General features: G+C 41.9%; 2 protein-coding genes across 2 annotated transcripts in view; both read left to right on the forward strand.

The window, feature by feature from the left end:
* Positions 1-5,021, forward strand: part of LOC311057328 (bromodomain-containing protein 8-like) — a 13,875-nt gene extending 8,854 nt beyond the window's left edge. Inside the window, exons 13-20 of the mRNA XM_084074283.1 lie at positions 211-724; positions 862-905; positions 1,064-1,362; positions 1,883-1,975; positions 2,106-2,174; positions 2,328-2,616; positions 4,024-4,068; positions 4,521-5,021. Of these exons, the coding sequence (XP_083930409.1) occupies positions 211-724; positions 862-905; positions 1,064-1,362; positions 1,883-1,975; positions 2,106-2,174; positions 2,328-2,616; positions 4,024-4,068; positions 4,521-4,580 (1,413 nt within the window). The 3' untranslated portion in view covers positions 4,581-5,021. The remainder of the gene's footprint in view (positions 1-210; positions 725-861; positions 906-1,063; positions 1,363-1,882; positions 1,976-2,105; positions 2,175-2,327; positions 2,617-4,023; positions 4,069-4,520) is intronic.
* Positions 5,022-9,010: 3,989 nt separating this feature from the next.
* On the forward strand, positions 9,011-19,082 carry LOC311057791 (two pore calcium channel protein 1-like). The gene is made up of 13 exons (XM_084074877.1): positions 9,011-9,344; positions 9,425-9,555; positions 9,779-9,949; positions 10,265-10,378; positions 12,337-12,467; positions 12,864-12,952; positions 13,222-13,256; positions 13,384-13,442; positions 14,114-14,213; positions 15,850-15,966; positions 16,913-17,031; positions 18,226-18,274; positions 18,380-19,082. The coding sequence occupies exons 1-13, from the start codon at positions 9,227-9,229 to the stop codon at positions 18,572-18,574; spliced, it is 1,428 nt and encodes a 475-aa protein (XP_083931003.1). The 5' UTR covers positions 9,011-9,226; the 3' UTR covers positions 18,575-19,082.
* Positions 19,083-19,201: the final 119 nt, after the last annotated feature.

A 19,201-nucleotide genomic window follows, 5' to 3' on the forward strand; every position in this document is an offset into this window, starting at 1 on the left:
ATTTTACAAATGTTTGCTTTAATATACATATTCAAAGATTTGCACAAATTTTCACGATTTAAAAAAAAATAGCAGATCTTCAAGCTCAAAGCTCAGCCCCGGCTATGAGCTTGTATATCTGCTATTTTTTAATAGCCAAAGAAATCTTAAAATGACACAGATGCTTTCCCGATCTTAATGGGTTAATGTAAGAGTGCCTGTGCTCCACAGGGAGATGAGAACTCAGAGGCTCTGGATGCAGCCGCCGTGGAGGCAGCTCTGTCCCTGTGTGAAGAGAACGGCCATGCCCTATCTGCCGCCTGGGAGGCAGGGCCCTTCAAGACCCACGAGCCCGGCCCCGCCGTGGGGCCTGCGGCGCTCGCACACGCCTCCTCCCTCCTCCACAGCAGCAGCCTGGTCGGCAAGACGGAAGCGTTGGAGATCCAGGGCATGTCTCTGGCTCCGCTCTCCCACTCGACATCCGCGGGCGGCAGTCAGGAGGACGGCTGTCCCTCGGGGTACCCGCTGGGACTGCGGGGCCTCCCTCTCGCCGCCTCCTCCTCCTTGTCGTGCGGCAACTCGGCGGTGCCAGAGCGAAACTACCAGACCGGAGCCCCTCCGCTGCAGGCCGAGGCTGCGGGGAGCGGAAAGGAGGGGCGTCGGAACGGACACATCTCACTGGACATCACCGTCAAGTGTGAGAGTGAGCAATGGGTGCGGCAGGAAGTAGAGAAGCCACGTGGAGGTATGTTAAGACCGTTACAGGAAAACACATGTCTTTGTTCATTTGCTTCAGAAAAAACGTGCGTTTGTTTTGCATGGAACAGTGCATTTTGGCATAACCATTTCCTTCTTTATTATTCGTCTTTATTATCTTGGCAGACTCAGTATTAGAAGATAGCCCACTGACAGAAAGACGCCCCAAGGTACACCACCCGATGAGGACAGAGCTAACGTGATGCCTGTAATTGTTGTACTCTGTACTTGTAAAAATGTAGCGTGCTGTACGTTTACTCCCGAGCTTTTTTTTCGACTGTTAAGATCCCAATCAGAGCGTGCGTGTTTTCCTCCGTGTGTTGCGCAGGAGGTGGCGGCAGCGGGGGCCGGGGAGGCGGAGGGGGATGGGGACAGGGAACGGGAAGGGGAAGGAGAGAGCGTCTCGGGGTGTAAAGCAGAGGCGGCGAGGAAGAGACCGGAATCGTGCGGAGGAGAAGCGGACGAGGAGGCTGACGGGGCGGAGGCCTTCCTGTCAGAGCCGGACGGGGAGGTGGAGCCCACGGCCAGCGAGAGCGAGGATGGGTACAGCCTGCACACGGCGTCCTCATCCCTACAGCTCCACACCGCTGCAGACTCCATCCCAAGCAGCCCCGCCTCGTCACAGTTGTGAGTACCACACACAGATACTAGTTCTACTTCAGAAGTTAACAAGATTAAAAGTAAAGTTTGGGCCTGAGGGTGCCGCTAGAGGACCCCCTTGGGGTCACTCAAATGGTCAGGGTCCATCCTCTGGGGAGCTTGAATGCACTCAAGCAAGATTCATGGCAATCCACCCCATTAGATTTGTGATATGTGTGCCACACAAGTAGACATTTTGGCCTAACAGGAGAGGCCATGGGATCATCAAAATCAGTGGGGTTCCATCCTACGGTGAGCATTAAGGTACTAGTGTCAGAGCCACAGTGCTAAGATAATATTTATTTCGTCAGAATGAATAGCATCAAGTAATTTTGCCAGCAATGGGCTTTAATCATTGCTTTTTGATGAGTCATTAATTGAGCAGCCTTTCACAAAAGTGAAAATTGTCTATATGTATTGAGCTTAACCTTTGCCCCAAAATAGCCCCTACTTCTCCTTTCTCCCTTGATTGTATTGGGTGTTGTTGTTGTTCATCACTGTTCTACAGTTCAATGAGCAGTGAGGACCAAGAAGCTATTCAAGCTCAGAAGATCTGGAAAAAGGCCATTATGCTGGTGTGGCGTGCAGCAGCCAATCACAGGTGGGTTCATTTAAGACAAAACACAGTGACAGAACCAAAGTGATAACACAGGTGACACAGGACCAATGATTTTTTAAATAATTACGGAAATTGTTGATGTGCATGTGATTAACATTGAATTTGTTTTTAGATACGCCAATGTGTTCCTGCAGCCTGTGACGGACGACATTGCGCCTGGATACCACAGCATTGTGTACAGGTGAGTGCATTTAGAGTTTTTCACGCCTTTACCCCAATCTTGGGAGCGATCGTTTCTTCTTTCGCTTCTTCTCCTCGCGTGATGACGGCCTCCTCATTCTCCATCCCTCCCACACTGGTCCACCCTCCCTACCGCCCGCCCACCACCGCCCAGGCCCATGGACCTGTCCACCATCAAGAAGAACATCGAGACGGGTCTGGTACGGACCACGGCCGAGTTCCAGCGGGACATCATGCTGATGTTCCAGAACGCCGTCATGTACAACTCGTCGGACCACGACGTGTTCCACATGGCCGTGGAGATGCAGCGCGACGTCCTGGAGCAGATCCAGCAGTTCCTGGCAACGCAGCTCATCATGCAGACCTCCGACTCCTCGGGCATAGGCGCCAAGAGCCTGAGAGGTGGCCGCGAGGGCGCTCGCAAGCAGGACCCCACAGATAAGGTGATGGGACCCTGCAGTTTAATTGGGAACCAGTAAAGCAGTAGCTGTGCTATATGGAACAGATTATACCTGTAATTCCACAAGGTCTTGATGAGGTCATATGAATAATAATGACCATGGAAGTGACACACATAAGAACAGCACAATTAGTGTTTGATACACAGTAAAAGCCTTAGTGTTCATTTACAAGGTCCATTTGATTCCATTTGCACTCTTGGCTCTGACCCTCATGCTCCCAGAGGAAAGATCCTACAGATTTTGGTGACCCCATGGTGACCCCTTTTCTCTAGTCACTATAGAAAGTATCTAGAGAGTCTAGTGCAGGGATGGGCAACTGGCGGCCCGCGGGCCGCATGCGGCCCGCACCCTCACTCAATGCGGCCCCAGGCCAAAATCAAAAAAAAAAAAAAAAAGTTTTTTTTTTTTTTTTTGGCCAAACATGTTTTAAATTGTTTTTTGGCCAAGTCTACACCTGCAACCACACGTAACTTCTACTTTATTCTTCTTATTTCTCGTCTTTGTATTGGTATTGTTTGTGTTGGAGCGCCTCAGTGCGGCTGCAGAGTTCATGTGCAACCTCTTTCAGAGAGAGATAGAGACACTAGAAACTCTGCTGGAGACACAAAACAAACTGTGTAGACTTGGCCCTTTGAAATAAAATGTATTTTGGCCCCCCCCCCAAAAAAAAAAAAAAACTTTTTTTTTTTGTTGCATTTTGGCCCGAACCGGCGCACCGCCCCCGGACCGTTTTGCCAATGGGGGGGTTTTTGTCAACGGTGGGGGGGGGGGGGGGGGGTCCCTGCCGATAAACAATGCGGCCCCCCAGAGTGATTGAGGAAATTTTGTGGCCCTCACCATCTACAAAGTTGCCCACCCCTGGTCTAGTGTCACCCTTAGGCCCAACCTTCCCCTTAACACCCATGAGATCTCAAAATCTGATTTGAGTGTTAACTTAACTCTGAAGAGGGTATATTTGGTTCCATTTGTATACTGTTCAGAGTTAAATTAACACTGAGGACTATACTGTGTAGTGAGGCTGTATCTGTTAACCCGTACAGCAAATAATGTATGAGTATTTTATAGCATTCTGTCTACACAAATCTTTCATTGCAGCGCATTGCTTTGCTTTCTCTCAAATCTTGTATCTTCCCCTGTAGTTCTCTTGATCTTTTTTTTTATATTATACTGTTTAGACTGATGATTCTTGGTTTACCTATGATCCTAGATTAATATTTCTATGCATTTGATGTCTTACTATTGTGTGTACCTTGTGTTTTCCTTGCTTACTGTAAATCGCTCTGGATTAAGAGCGTCTGCTAAATGCCTAAATTGTAAATTGTAGTTCTATGTCTGATGTGTATATAATTGTACTTCTCTGTCTGATGTGTGTATATTGGTCAATTACAGGACAGTGTATCCATGGCGTCTCCAGCCTTCCTTCTCTCTCTTTTTGTAAGTACTCGTCCTCAAGTCTTTGTCCTACAATCTGTTGTTTACTGCAAACCCCACAACACAAATCAAGCACAGCACTGCCCACCTCTATTCCATTATTACTGTCTTCATTCTCTGTCTCATAACTGGCATATACATTGTTGCGTTAAATAGTTTTAGTAAATCTAGGTGATTGTTAGTCTTTGTAAGTCTTTTCATGACAGACTTCACAATTTCAAATGATATAGATTGTTGAGAACAAAAAGAAAAATAGGAGTTACTTCATTAAAAAATCGGATTTTCTTTAAAGTATATAATAGCTCAAATAATTAAATTTGCATTGATTGAAGTGTGAAGTCAGTGTAATACAACATGGCCATTCTCTCTCTCTCTCTCTCTCTCTCTCTCTCTCTCTCTCTCTCTCTCTCTCTCTCTCTCTCTCTCTCTCTCTCTCCCTCCCTGTGACTGTGCAGGATGGGGGCACTAGAGGTCGCCGTTGTGCCATTGAAGCTGATCTCAAGATGAAGAAGTGACTGCCTCCTGAGGCCTGAATATAATGATGTGTTTCCCCAGGTTTTTGAGTGAATGGCCGAATGTGTCTGTGGATTTCATTGCACATTGATGTATCTTGTGCAATGAGGGGAAAAGTCCAGTGTAATAGTTTTCCTTGCAGTGTTGTGCAGTTTATGGTTGGATTGTTATTTGGGACTTGTACTGTAGCATATAGGGGCTAGTGCCAATTGCAGGTATAATCCGACAAAGTGGCCTGTTTGAGAATAAGTTGCTTGAATCGTCTGTCATAGTCAACTCCTGTTAAAACCTAGTTTAGGCTGTCGTCAATTCAATTAAATGAAAGTATACATGACAGTATCTCAATCATGAAATCAAATGAAATGTATTTAGTGTGAGGCCTCTGTGTGATTGACTTTGATTTTTCCACTATAGCGTGTATCTCATTAAACATTCGATTGTAATACTTGATATGACTTGAAAAGGTTTCAAGCCCAAGTCACTGTACTTGTTCTAAGCACTGTACTGCACTAAGCAACTCATGTGTCCCCAGCGGCATCCCTCAGTGCGGCTTTATGTCAGTGGTTTTCAACCTTTTCTGAATCAGGGCCCACTTGAAAATATTGAAAGCCTTCGCTGCCGCCGGCCCACCCATCTTACCTGTTAAGTTGTCAAACGGGGTGTGTGCATTTTCAGAGCATGTTCATTTTAATGATCAATCAATCAATTGTGTCCCGCCGTAGATCGATGGAACTAACGTGGTATACTTTAAGTTTCTAATTATTGGTATCAGGATGAAAACACATTTATGTCAAGGTTTTAAAGAATCAAATACCATGAAATTGTTTCTACGTGAATTTACGTTATTATTATTTTTTATTTTGATGTTGTATTATAATTCAAATCTTAGTGTTTTGCCAATTATTGTGGGGCCCGCCTGCAATGTCCTCACGTCCCACCAGTGGGCCCTGGCCCACAGGTTGAGAACCAGTGCTTTACGTATGTGATACTAGTTTTTCATTTTTTACACTATATATATATATATTTGCCAAACATGACACTACTCGAGGAAAAGTTAAGTTTTAACTGACATTAACTCTCAACACAAGTGAGCTTTGCAAGAAGCTTTAGTTTGGGGGGGGGTTTACACATGAGAAGGTGTTGATATTCAGTCAGCTATGTGTTTTCTGATGAAATGTCTATTTAACAGGAGCTGCAGCAGAACTATTCAGAATGAGTTTGTGCAATTCAACAGCCATGTCCATGAAAGTCACTTAAATGTTCTATTCTAAACGATCATAGACGAAGGAGTAGGCTACTTATGTCTTAATTACTGTATCAACTGTTCAGCACCTGTGAAATCCAGCCGTTAGTTCTTGAAGCATTTTCTCCAACTTGAATATCTTGTGGGAACTGTCAGTTTGTTGTTGTTTGTTGCCTTATGACCGCATCGCACGTTTGCCTAATTTGTCCGGCGTCTGACGACCGTGTCCCGTGCAGAGAATAGCAGCCCTGCAAGCTCACAGAGCGTCACTACTTTGCGACGCTTTGCGTTTGTAGATCCACTATTTGGCACTGTCGTACGACTAAGTATAAATCAGTGCAAACACGTGCAAAACATATAACCTTACAGCACAGGCATGCTTCGTTGTGTACATGATGCCTTTGTTAAGGCTGCAGTGGATGGTTTAATAACATTGTTAGTGACTTTGAGAGTGAGACTGATTAATGTCTAATGTGTAATATAATGATCAAGTAAACAGATGACAGAAATATTTGGCCTCCTTTAATTTTCTTCAGCAATTAATGAGCGATAAAAAAGATTGAATGCCACTATCAGAAGACATCTTACTGTGGATCTCTGAATTAGGCTAAACCAATTCCAATATGTGAATAACTATTTAATAAACCGGCATGGTGATTTTGTGAAAAAGTAAAGAAAAGCCATACTATCATCAAGGCTTGCACTTTGCTAATCAAATTATTTCATTGATTTTTATGTAGCCTTTATTTAGCCAGGTGAGTCCGATTGAAATGGAAATCCCTTTTACAAGGGAGGCCTAGCGCTGTCGGGTCCAATTCTACAAAGTCACAAAAGGCCCACCAGCCACATTTAATATAGGATAATATTTGCTTTAGATGCAAATATTATCCTATAATTAATGGGGTGGCTAACTGGGGTTTGTAAGAACTTCATATGAAGTGGCAGATGCCACCCACCCCATAAACCGCCACTGCTCTCTCTTCTTTGTAGCCAGGTGGATAATAAGGTTCCCACATGGCGCTTAACCGTTGTGGGTATTCTCAGACTCAGGGTTCCTCAAGGGAAGTAGTATTAGAAGAAGCAGGAAGTAGAGAGGCTTCCATTTTCGGTCAATGCCAATTATTGTGAGGAATTGTTGTTGTGATTCTAAAAAAGATTGTGTTCACATGATTCAGCACTTAGAGTAAGGGAGGAGTGTCATGCTGCTGTCGCCCTGCAAGCATTTGCTGAAGAAGGTTGATGACCTGTGTTCCATGTGCATCTATGTGAGCACAAAGATTTCTTGTTGTTGTCTTTTGTCAACACCATCTTAAATTGGAAACTCTAAATATAAAATAAAGCTGTTCTCAAATCTGGAGAGCAGTCTGATAATAAATAACCCCAAATACATTCTTGTCTCCGGTCGGTGTCATCCATATCACCAGGTCACATCTTGTCTCTACTTAGTGGCATTTTTCTTGTGACCCACAGGCTATACTCGCGCGCGCGCTCACACACACACACACACACACACACACACACACACACACACACATTCACACATTCACTCACAGTGCTGCACTCAGCTCTCTTCACTCGACTTTGCGCAACATGAAAATTGCTGTCACAATTGCTGTTATAGTTTGCGGGTGTTCAACTTGCTAAAGATGACAAGTACACAGAGCCACCCTCAAATGGGTGTGAGTGAGAAATATGTCCCAAGAGAGACGTTACTCATGACTGCTTCTTAGGTATGCTATATTGTACAGTATATAGGAAGGGGAAAACAATGATAGGTTCTCCCACCCTCTGAACCAAAAGACACTGGCAGGCAGCATACCTGAATGCCAACAACAATAGTATTCTACATGATGGAGCCATGATACTGACCATGAAACTGACATGATACTGTCCACAGTACTGACATGATACTGACCATGATATTGACCATGATACTGTCGTGATACTGACATGATACTGACCATAATACTGACAGGATACTGACATGATACTGACAGGATACTGACATGATACTGACCATGATACTGACATGATTCTGACCATGATACTGACCCTGATACTGACCCTGATACTGACATGATACTGACCATGATACTGACATGATACTGACCATGATACTGACCATGATACTGACATGATACTGACATGATACTGACCATGATACTGACCATGATACTGACCATGATACTGACATGATACTGACATGATACTGACCATGATACTGACCATGATACTTACATGACTGACAGTCATGTTGCTGATGCTGTGCAAGGCTCCCGCTGTACCATCGCTTCACCTGGACGTCTATGTAAGTGGACACACACTATCATATGTGTTTCAAATTATTCTCTCTCTCCGGTAGGAGACACAAAGGAGACTCTTTGTGTCTCCTACAGGAACCGCTGCCGGTCATCAAATTATTGCTTTAGGAATACGACAAAAACAAAAAAATATCCACAAATTCAAGTCTCCATTGGGTGACTAATCGATAGAAAAAAAGTCATTTTGGGGGTGAACTATCCCTTTAAGATAACATTCAAAAGATACCACCAAAGTAGAAAAACTAACAGAAACAGCAATAATAAGTGCAAGACAGGTTTCCTTAGAGCAGATTAAAAAGATAACAGTATAGCCTCTTTGTGGAACTATATTAAGGTTTTAGTTGTATACTTCCTCTTTTGTGTTGAAAGAGCCCTATTTACATATCTTCCACATCTAGTGAATACAACCTTTTGAAACAACTGTCTACATTCTTTTAGCATCAGCTAAGAGAGGGTCGTGCTGTGTTGAGTGAGTCTGACAGTCAGATAAACAAAATATACCGGGTGTGGTTATAAGGTAATATACCCCAGGTGCAAGCTCAACATGTGTTCCTGGCATCAAGGCATTCTAACGATATCCTTGGCTTCTCCTTTCTCTATTGTCTGCTTTAGGGCATAATGTTAAATTAAAAAGCTATATAAGGAGAACTGTGTGGGCCTTCCTCAGGGTGTGGCTAAAGTTACTGTGACAGTTCTGTTAATGCAGTTAATCGGCTGGAATCATGATCTGCAACCCAGCTTACTGTCTACAAGATGTTTTCTAGCAGGAGCAACACGTTGCGAAACCACAAGTTGTGGTTTCTCTAGAGTCATTTGGAGCTCTCCGCTTGGCCTAGATACAGCACTTCTGTGTGAAAGGACTTGTGAGAAGACTCTAATCATCAGTGGTGACACCGGTGACAGTTTTCTGTAAAGGATATCAGTGCTGCTGAGTGGAACTTTCCTGCCTGTATCCCTGGAGGTGTGTGAACACTGGAGCTGGACCTTCTAAACTGTGAATGACACACACATTGCTGTGGTGGACATCAAAGGACTATAATACGTTCACGCATGCTGAGACAAATACACGCATTCAGGCTGAGCCATGGAGAGTGTGTCTGAGAAAACACAAACAGCTGAGGACCATGAAAGTCAGATCCACGAGGAGGAGATTCCATTCCAAAATTCCTCTTACGTCCAGCAATCAGAACTAGACTGCATTGGTAGGTACGCACTCTTGTATAACTCTGGTGTAATTTATATTATACATATATATATTTACCCAGCTACATTTACTTTCTAGGTGGAGATGGCAATGACAGCATAATAAATGCGATTATTCCAAAGCCTGGCCCACAAAACCGCAAGGCCCAAGATGCATCATTACGGCGCATCTGGAAGATGAACTACAAAGAGGCAGCTATCTACTTGCAGGTATTTACAAGCACTGAACTATGTCCGTTTTAGTTATCAAAATTACAAAAGCAGAACTACCAAAACTATAGCCTTTAGCTCAAGTGATGGTGTGATGAACTCCAGCTGATGATGATAATGGCTTTTATTATATCCTCAGAACTTTTTTACCATTTAAATAGCCCCCTTCTGCTCAAGATCTGTTCAGACAGGCTTATGCCTGGTTCTTCTGTGTACTATACAGGAAGGGGAAAACAATGATAAATTCTGCACCCACCCTCGGAACAAGAAGGCACTGGATGCATACCTGTTTGCCAACAACCACAAGTTCTACATGATGGAGCTGTTAACAGGCCTGTTGCTGATGATGCTGACACTGTGCGAGGATCCCGCTGTGCTTAAACTGGACGTCTATGTAAGTGGACACACACACACACACACACACACACACACACACACACACACACACACACACACACACACACACACACACACACACACACACACACACACACACACACACACACACACACACACACACACACACACACACACACACACACACACACACACACACACACACACACACACACACACACACACACTCTGATAATAATAATGATAATAATAGACACACATGTCTATTATTATCTCACACACACGTGCACGTGCGCACACATGGATAATAACAGGATAATGATAATTGTACGCCATGCTTCTGATACTGTAGGTCCATGCCACTGTGGAGCTGTTGATTTTGGCCATGGTGGCATTCGAACTGTACATGAAACTACGTTGGCTGGGTTTCCGCACCTTCAAGCGACACAAGAGGTCCATATTGAAGGTAACGGGCGGCGGGTGCACCTCTGATACTTGCAGATCATATGATTCATTCAAGATTCAGGATTGCAATTATTTGGTTTGGGTTCCTCAACATTGTAGCAGCAACAACAACAACAACAACAATAACAAAGACATCAATAACCACTTGAACCCCACCATCCATATTCTGGGGGAACATTCACCAAAAAATAGCCGTTCATGTGACATGTTGTGAGCTTGTAGATCGGCTATTTTTGGTAAATAGATTTGGTGTAGTCGAAAAAAGCGAGCCAACTCAGTTTCAGTTTACTAACTCCAGAGGGTTTAAGAATAACAACAGTAGTAAATAGGAGGTAGAACAATGCTTGAAGTTGCTGTGTGCATGGGTCCTACTTCTAAATATTACATCCATATAATTTGTTCACTGCGCTGTATATGTATAATACATATATATGTATCTATTTATGTACAGTATATATGTGTATGTACATGTATTTGTGCATATGTTATGTGCAGTCTTACGCAATTGTGCGATTTGTGTTTGAATATTATATTAGGTGTGTGAGGAGTGCTATGTGCGATTATGAGCGAGTAGCGTGTGTGTAGTGTGTGTGCGTGCGTGCGTGCGTGCGGGATGGGGGGTGTACACTTCCTATGAAAACATATCACATAATAAACATGTTAATAATGCATTACAATCTACTTATAACACTGTATATAAGCACTCATAAAGCAACCGTAGGTCTAAAATAATTAAGTAGTGAAAGCACATCAGTCAGTCAGTCTATCAAATAAGAAACTAAAGTATCCAGTATGATCATTTTCATATATTCATATATTTATCATTTTATCATATATTTCTTTACTTTAATCCCAGACCCTATGGCAGGTTTTGCAAACCATACTATGCTTTACTGTACTGCGCAGTCTATGTAAGTGTGTTGTATTTTGACACTAGGCCTACTTGCAGTTTTTCACTCTATGGGAGGAAACAGATGACAAACAGATAAAAAAGAGAGAAGTATGACTGAGTATATACAGTGGCCTTGAGGTTAGAGTGTCCACCCTGAGACTGGCCCATACCAAAGGCCCATACAAAAGAAATGGGACCCGATGCCTCCCTGCTTGGCACTAACAGCAACAGGTTGGATTTGGGGTAAGTCCCTGTGACTACTAGCGTCAGGTCCAGGAGAGGATGTACTTGTACATCATACTAGCATAATGTCCAGGGGGTGTTCTTATACATCATGGCTGGGGGATCTCTCTAGGTCGTCCTCAGACGAGCCCGTCATTGTCGCTTCCAGTCATCCATACATCTGGCCAGTCATTCCAGTCATCCATACATCTGGCCAGTTCGTTGGTACTTTGTGCTCCTGCATCTTTCTTGAGTACATCCACGTATGTTAATGTGGGACGTCCTCGTCCATGTGTTGGTTCCCAAAGCACCAATTTGCTGGCTGGCAGCTCTTGATGTCTTTGGCAGTGTCCTGGGATGTATTTGGACATTAAGCTGCCTAACCCTACAGAAACATGAGATATGCTCCTGCCCTATGGGCCACATGACTCGGGAACCATTGGCTTAGGTACTTACTATGACTAAGCTGTACATTTTATCAACTTCACATTGAAATGTGTTGCCCAGTAGATCATATAACATGCACAAAAACTGGAAATATGATCATCCAAAGTAAACACAAATAAATTAATAAAATGTAACTAAGTACTGCTTGTGGACTCTCATAATAACATATTTGGGCTTTTATTTTATTCCTGTTACAGCTATAGCCTATCCTCTCGATGGCTTATTTTTGAGTGCTTGTAATTATAGTGTTAGTAGCAGATTACAATACATTTATACTTGAACTTATAAGTTATTATAAAATACTTTATAATGTGTTTAAAAAAATAAAATAAAAAGATTGTTCAGGGTGAGCCAGATGTGCCAGATGAGTCATTTCATCTTTTCTCTCTGTGACATAGACGTGCGTGTTGGTGCTACAGATCGTGGAGGCCGCTGTGGTTCTCATCAGACAGAAATCTCACATCCGTGTGACCAGAGCTCTCAGACCTATAATCCTGGTGGACTGCTCATATTGCGGTTCAGTACGCAGGTACAGTACAGAACATTGTCGCTATCGGGCAGGAACCTTGTATGTCCAATGTTAATACAGTTCATTTGCTAAATATTTATAAAACCCATAGACAGACTTAATCACTTCCAACCTGGCATCCCTATTTTGTGCATGTCATTATAGGTGAAGATCTCCCCAAATTGTCTATATTTTCATCTTCCGTTTTCACTACTTTTGACACTGTCAAACAACACAGTATAAAATAATGCACTCATTTATGAAAATAGATATAATAAAAATAATGAAAATATGGAGATCCATGGTTTCTAGCCGATAGCAACTATATTGAACAACACATGTATAACATATACTGATCGTTTTACAATTAGGCCCCATCATTGCTGACAACATAGATCCTTCTTTTCTTCCAATCAGAAACTTGCGTCAAGTTCTCCAGTCACTTCCCGCCTTCATTGAAATCCTCTTCCTGCTGTTCTTTTCCATGATTATATTTGCAGTCTTGGGTAAGTGTTACATCTACTGCCTGTGCCTTTATACTTTGTTGTATGTTACTACTACGGCCTACCATCACTAAATGCAGCAAAAAATAACAGAGGGCTATAGCTGTAAGCTAGCACACTTAAGAGTATGTTCACATGGTGGAAAATATAGTTGCTCCGCCCCGAGCATCTCTGAGCAGTCAACACCTGGGTGAAGCTGAAACAGAATGAATAATGAATTAATTAATAAAGGTCTCTATCTTGTTTGATTATCGTCTGTTGTCTCTTCTCAGGATACTGGCTGTTCTCTTCAAACACTGCTGATCAGGTATGTTTGATTATAGAGCCTGGAGGACATTAGTTTGTTTGGGTATGTTTGGTTTCCTAGCAGTTGTGTCTCAGACTCTCACTTGTGGTCAGAGTTTACTGATCTGTGTCCACTTTTCTCCCCATAGTACTTCAACAGTCTGGAGAACAGCATGGTCAGTCTGTTTGTACTGCTGACCACAGCAAAGTAAGCACAGCAGAACACACTGTTTTGTTCAGAGCCATTTGCACACATGTAAGCAAGCTACAGTATATGCATCAAGGGGCGTTCGGTGGTGCAGTGGGAAAGTAGGCTACCTGACCACCACCGGCAGAGGCTGGGGGTTTGAATCCACCACGATGCATCCGGCTTGCGCAGTGTTAAAGTAGGCTATCTGACCACCACTGGCAGAGACTGGGGGTTTGAATCCACCACGATGCATCCGGCTTTGTCTATCTATTCTATACAAACACAATTGGCTCGTGTTCGGGGGGGAAGCCACGACGGGAGGGTGATATTTGTCACTACACGTACTCCTACGGGCTGGAGCGGCACCTGTCAGCAGGGAGTGTTGGGCGGGAGGAGTAGGACGGAGGCTCTGCGTCCTCCCAGTGGGGGCTCCTCACTGGCAGGTGAGCCAGTAGAATACAACAGCAGTGACAACACAGAAATGTGTGTGGGGAGGAATTAATTAGCATAACGACTAAAGTTGGGAGAAAAAGGGGTAAAAAGCAACAACAAAAAAGTTATAATATGCAGCAATGTTTTCCATACCACAAGTCTGCTTGGCATGCTTCTTTTTGTGTTTGTTTGTTCAACCACTTGCTGTTATGTAACTTGTGTCACTGGTTGATAACAATGTTCCCTATTTCCTGTAGTTACCCTGATGTGATGATGCCAGCGTATGCCAAGAATCAGTGGTCCTGTTTCTTCTTCATTGTTTACCTCTCCATAGAACTGTACTTCATCATGAACCTGGTACTCAGCTTGCTCTCTACTATTTTAAATGCTCTGTTCTGTTAATGTTAGCTGTATAGCACGTAAAAAGTTTGAAATGGGTCTTAAAAGTGGTACATGTAGATATGACACTTACAGTATAGCCATACTTCCCTTTTTGGGAACCCATTTTGGGCGGGAACCCCTATTTGTAACTATACAGTACCTTTCAGGACGGGAACCTCTTTTGGGGTTCTTGTTGCTATGTGCAGTATACAGCAACATACATTTGTTGTAATCTTTTTTTAAATATTTGAGTTTTTTCAGAAAACGGCCTCAGGTTTAAATAGATTAATGGGAAGCAGACAACTCTGACAACTGAATGTCGTGAACTGAAGCTATTTTTTAAGTATTTCTGATTTTTGTGTCCTGCACGCTGCACACATGTGGCCAACCCTCATGGGTTTATAAGACACCATTTTACTCTTACAGCATGTTTATATTCACATAATACATTCCATTACAGCTCAAAATTATAAAGTGTTCTGTCTTCTCTCCCAAGATTTACATTTAAAATTTGCCACAACAAAAGCTCCTTAACCCGAAACATATTTCAAGTTTTTCATAATCATCTAACTCAAGGAAATCAACACAAATGGAAGACATTTTACCAACAAATACTTCTCTTATATCATCATATTTAGGGAAATAAAACTAAAAATGAACCTCATTTTCAAGTTCACAAAACTAGATGTGCTTTGAGTAATTCGATTTACAGTAGGTAGGACTTATATACATGACTGCGAAGACACAACGGTAGTGGGGGGGGGACAACCACTGTAGTCTGCACATTTTTAGGGACTGATAGGGGGAAGCATATAGTGTGTCAAAAGTCTGTCTTGAGAGACTATTTTGCGCGTCTTACCGCCAGGTCTTACGTCTTAACTTAACTGAACCCTGAATTAGTCATGGGTGTGGTTTGGCCGTTACATTAATCAATGTAATTTGTGTCAAATGTTTTATGGTGTTATATGATTGAGGGGCTCTGGTCAGACACATCACAGGGGTAAAAACAACATAATGGGGTGTTCATGAAGCATAGACAGCTTGTAATCATATTTCTACAATTGCTACAAATGTATTGCTACTAAACCTGTACATTGAGTCATTTAAGGATACATTCTCAGGTCTGATAATGATGCACCGTGCATGTTCACATCATGTATAGACTACTTTACATTTCTTATAAGACCATTTTTCAAATATTGTATTTTTTAACATTTTGGACAAAAATAGCCAATCTGCCACTGAGGTGCCCACTCTTCCTTAGTGCCCACTCTTCTTGTATCCAAGTCCTATAGAATAGATAAACTGGTAAACTGATCATAATGCTTTCAGAGAATGTTTACTTTAGGCTGTTCTTTCAGTTTCTCAAACTTTGAGGGCTCTGTTACTGTCATGAACGACTAAGAAATGCCAAGTTATAACGGTGACTATACACAGAGGCTTAGGACCGCCCAGAGTACTTACAGTAGGCCCCTATAGGCCTGGGCCCAGTAGGCCCTTACAGTAAATCTACTCCTGAGCGTATCACATCCTCTTTGTCATCGACTGTGATTAAACTTGGTGTTTTAAACATCATTATCATGGCATTGCACTCTCTCTGTTCCCTCCACAGCTTCTGGCAGTGGTGTATGAAACTTTTAACAACCATGAAAAGATGAAGTTTAAATCTCTACTGCTTCACAAACGCACAGCCATCGACAATGCCTTCCGACTGCTAGTTAGCCGACAGGTACAGTATGCCCACAGTCTTCCCTGTTATCAGTGGTGTAAAGTAACTAAGTACATTTACTCAAGTACTGTACTTAAGTACAGGTTTGAGGTATTTTTTACTTTACTAGAGCATTTCCAATTTTCTATACTTGTACTTGGGCCTACATCTCAGAGGCAAATTTTGTTACTTTGTAGATTTTGATTATTATTACAAAACATATACATTAACCACTTCAGCCCTATTTAAATTTGCCTATTTGAAAATAGCCAATGTACAAGCTCACAATGCGTTGCATTGCAACGCATTGGCGTAATGGCGTTTTCATTGAATTCATTTTTCATAAAACAGTAATAATTGCTATGAGGTGCATGCAGAATTATATGGACCTATAGTGTCTGAAATATCTATCTATCATAACCACTACATCATATTCCTCTCTGTCAGTGGCGGAAAAAGTAGCTACTCACATTTTGTACTTAAGTAAAAGTATCAATACTGCAATGTAGAAATACTCTGTTACAATAAGTAAAACATCTTTGGAGAATAGCAGATCTACAAGCTCACAATGCAAGCTTGTAGATCAGCTGTTTTCAAATGTTCGAAATGGTTAATGTAGCCTAGCTATGTTTTGTAATAATAATCAAAATCTACAAAGTATTAAGTAGTAACTAAAGTTTTCAAATGATAGTGGAATAAAAGTACAATATGTGTCTCTAAGATGTAGTGGAGTAGAAGTCAAAGTACAGAAAATTGGAAAGTAAAAATATCTCAAAATTGTACAGTAGGCTATATATTGTAGCCTACAGTACTAAATGTACTGGTTACTTAACACCTCTGCCCTTTCTCTCTCTCTCTCTCTCTCTCTCTCTCTCTCTCTCTCTCTGCCTGCGTGCGTGCGTGCGTGCGTGCGTGCGTGCGTGCGTGTGTGTGTGTGTGTGTGTGTGGGTGTGTGTGTTGTCTCCAGATGCCGAACGGTGTTTCTCTGAAGCATTTTGACGGCCTGATGCGCGTCTACAGGCCGCGGATGTCCGCCAGAGACCGCTTACTGACCTTTAAAGCTCTCAACAGCGATGCTGCAATTAGGTACCAGCACTAAACACAAGCAGTGTTGCCAGATTCTGTGAGAGAAATAAGCAACTAGGTCTTTGAAAACAAGCCCAAAAGAAGCAACTATACCCCCTCCTTCCGGAAATCTCATTTAACAAAATGTGTGTCGCAAGCTTCTTCCATTTGACAGAGTCAGGTAACTTTAAACCTATGCATTGGATATTTGAACATAGCCGATCTACAAGCTCTCAACGTGTCGTGATCATAGACTGATAAAAAGGTCAAGACTTGCGATGAGCTTGTAGATCTGTTATTTTAAAAAGGAAAATCTTGAAAGAAAGTGACATTTGGGAATATTTTTTTTTACATTTTAACAACACGAATTTTCTAGGGGGGGGGGGGGGGGGGGTCCTTGGCACAAAATGTTTTCAGATGGGGGGGGGGGGGTCATAAATACATATTCATTTGGTGGTCCTTCACATGAAAATGTTTGAGAACCACTGGTTTAATTAACGTTAGGAAACAAGCCCAAATAAGCATTATTATCATTATTATTATTATTGTTATTACACCTTAGAAAAAAACAGTGCAACCTGCAACTACCAATATTCACAAGCGACTTTACAGAAAAAAAGCACAACGTTGCTTATAATAAGCAGACATGGCAACACTACACATAGGCTTTCATAGTAAGTAGCTTACTGTACAGACCCCTGGTGGTGCAACAAGGTAATGCTGTATGCATCCACTGAGTATTATGGTTTATGGACCGAATCCAGTCCTAAATTTGAACCACTTAAAGGGATATTTCTCTTTCAAACATGTGTGGGTCATTTTAACATCTACTTGGGCTTTTGTGTTTCACGCTAGACAGTTTTTAAGTTGCTTGATTCAGTATTTAGATATGTGATATTCATTTTATCAGAGATGCCCCATTCCAAACCCATTTTAACATTAACATTTCTTTTCATAAATGTTTTCATTATTATTTATTGAATATCAAATATCAAAATACTGAATCAAGCAACTTAAAAACTGTCTGCGGTGTTCACAATAGTCCAAGTAGACGTTAAAATGACCCCAAACATGTTTGAAAGAGAAATATCCCTTTAACCACTATTTCGGTTGACCAGGGTCCCCCAGGGCTCTCTATATATTGGTCCACTCCTCTACAAAATGTTTTGTCATTTTCTATTTCTAATTCTACTTTTGCTCCTCTGTTACTTACAGCCAAGATGACTTGTATAATTTCTATGAGTTCATTGACCTTAAATGGAAGGTAAGTGAATGTTAACCTCAATCTATTTAGATCCACTTGTATTGCATTTCCTGTATGTCTGTGGTTGTCACTCTGAAAACATGGTTCTCTATATTTGATGACCAGCCGCCACGAAGTAGAGGACATTGGTATGATCACCTTCCACACCAGACCATCTTCAAAGGCGAGTTCTCTCCCTCTCTCTCTCTCTCTCTCTCTCTCTCTCTCTCTCTCTCTCTCTCTCTCTCTCTCTCTCGCTCTCTCTCTACTAGGGATTCCGGTATTGGCAATAATGGCCATAAAAATGCAATAGCTGTATAAAACCGATATAATATAAAGGTTTTTAGCTGATATTTTATTATCATATCGTCACCTTATTAAACTAATGGCCTAAGTCATTTTTTCAGGAAAAATAAAAAACTGATCCAGAACAAAACTATATGATATTTCTTAATCATTTCACCCAAAATGTTTATAACAAATTATGACTATTTAAATAGAAATAACACTGTCTGTCAGTTATGTAACATAAGAGATTTAAATAGGTTTAAATAGGATTAAATCTGACTTAGGCCAAAATAAAAAGCAAAACACATTACAAAATGGCCTAAATCAGTAAATAATTTGGCTTAAGTCACAAAACCGTGTGACTTAGGCCAAACAAAAGGCCTATTTTGTCCTAAGTCACACTAGGGAGTTAGGCCATTATACTAAAAGGGGCGTGAACAGCATGATCCTTTTCAATTAGGAGATGGGCGATTTTACCAGAGGTGGCCAGTGTCATGAGGACCTGACTTAGGCAAAAATATCATTTTCCTCAAAAAATGACTTAGGCCATTAGTTTAATAAGGTGACGATATTAATGTTTGAATGTGAAGCTTTTGTGATGATGAAGGCTGCAGATTCAGTTAGTGTTTTCTGGGGAAGCTTTCAAAGGGGTCAACAAGT

The sequence above is a fragment of the Gymnoscopelus microlampas genome, assembly GCF_963454915.1.
Source record: "Gymnoscopelus microlampas genome assembly, chromosome: 12".
Taxonomy (NCBI): Eukaryota; Metazoa; Chordata; class Actinopteri; order Myctophiformes; family Myctophidae; genus Gymnoscopelus; species Gymnoscopelus microlampas.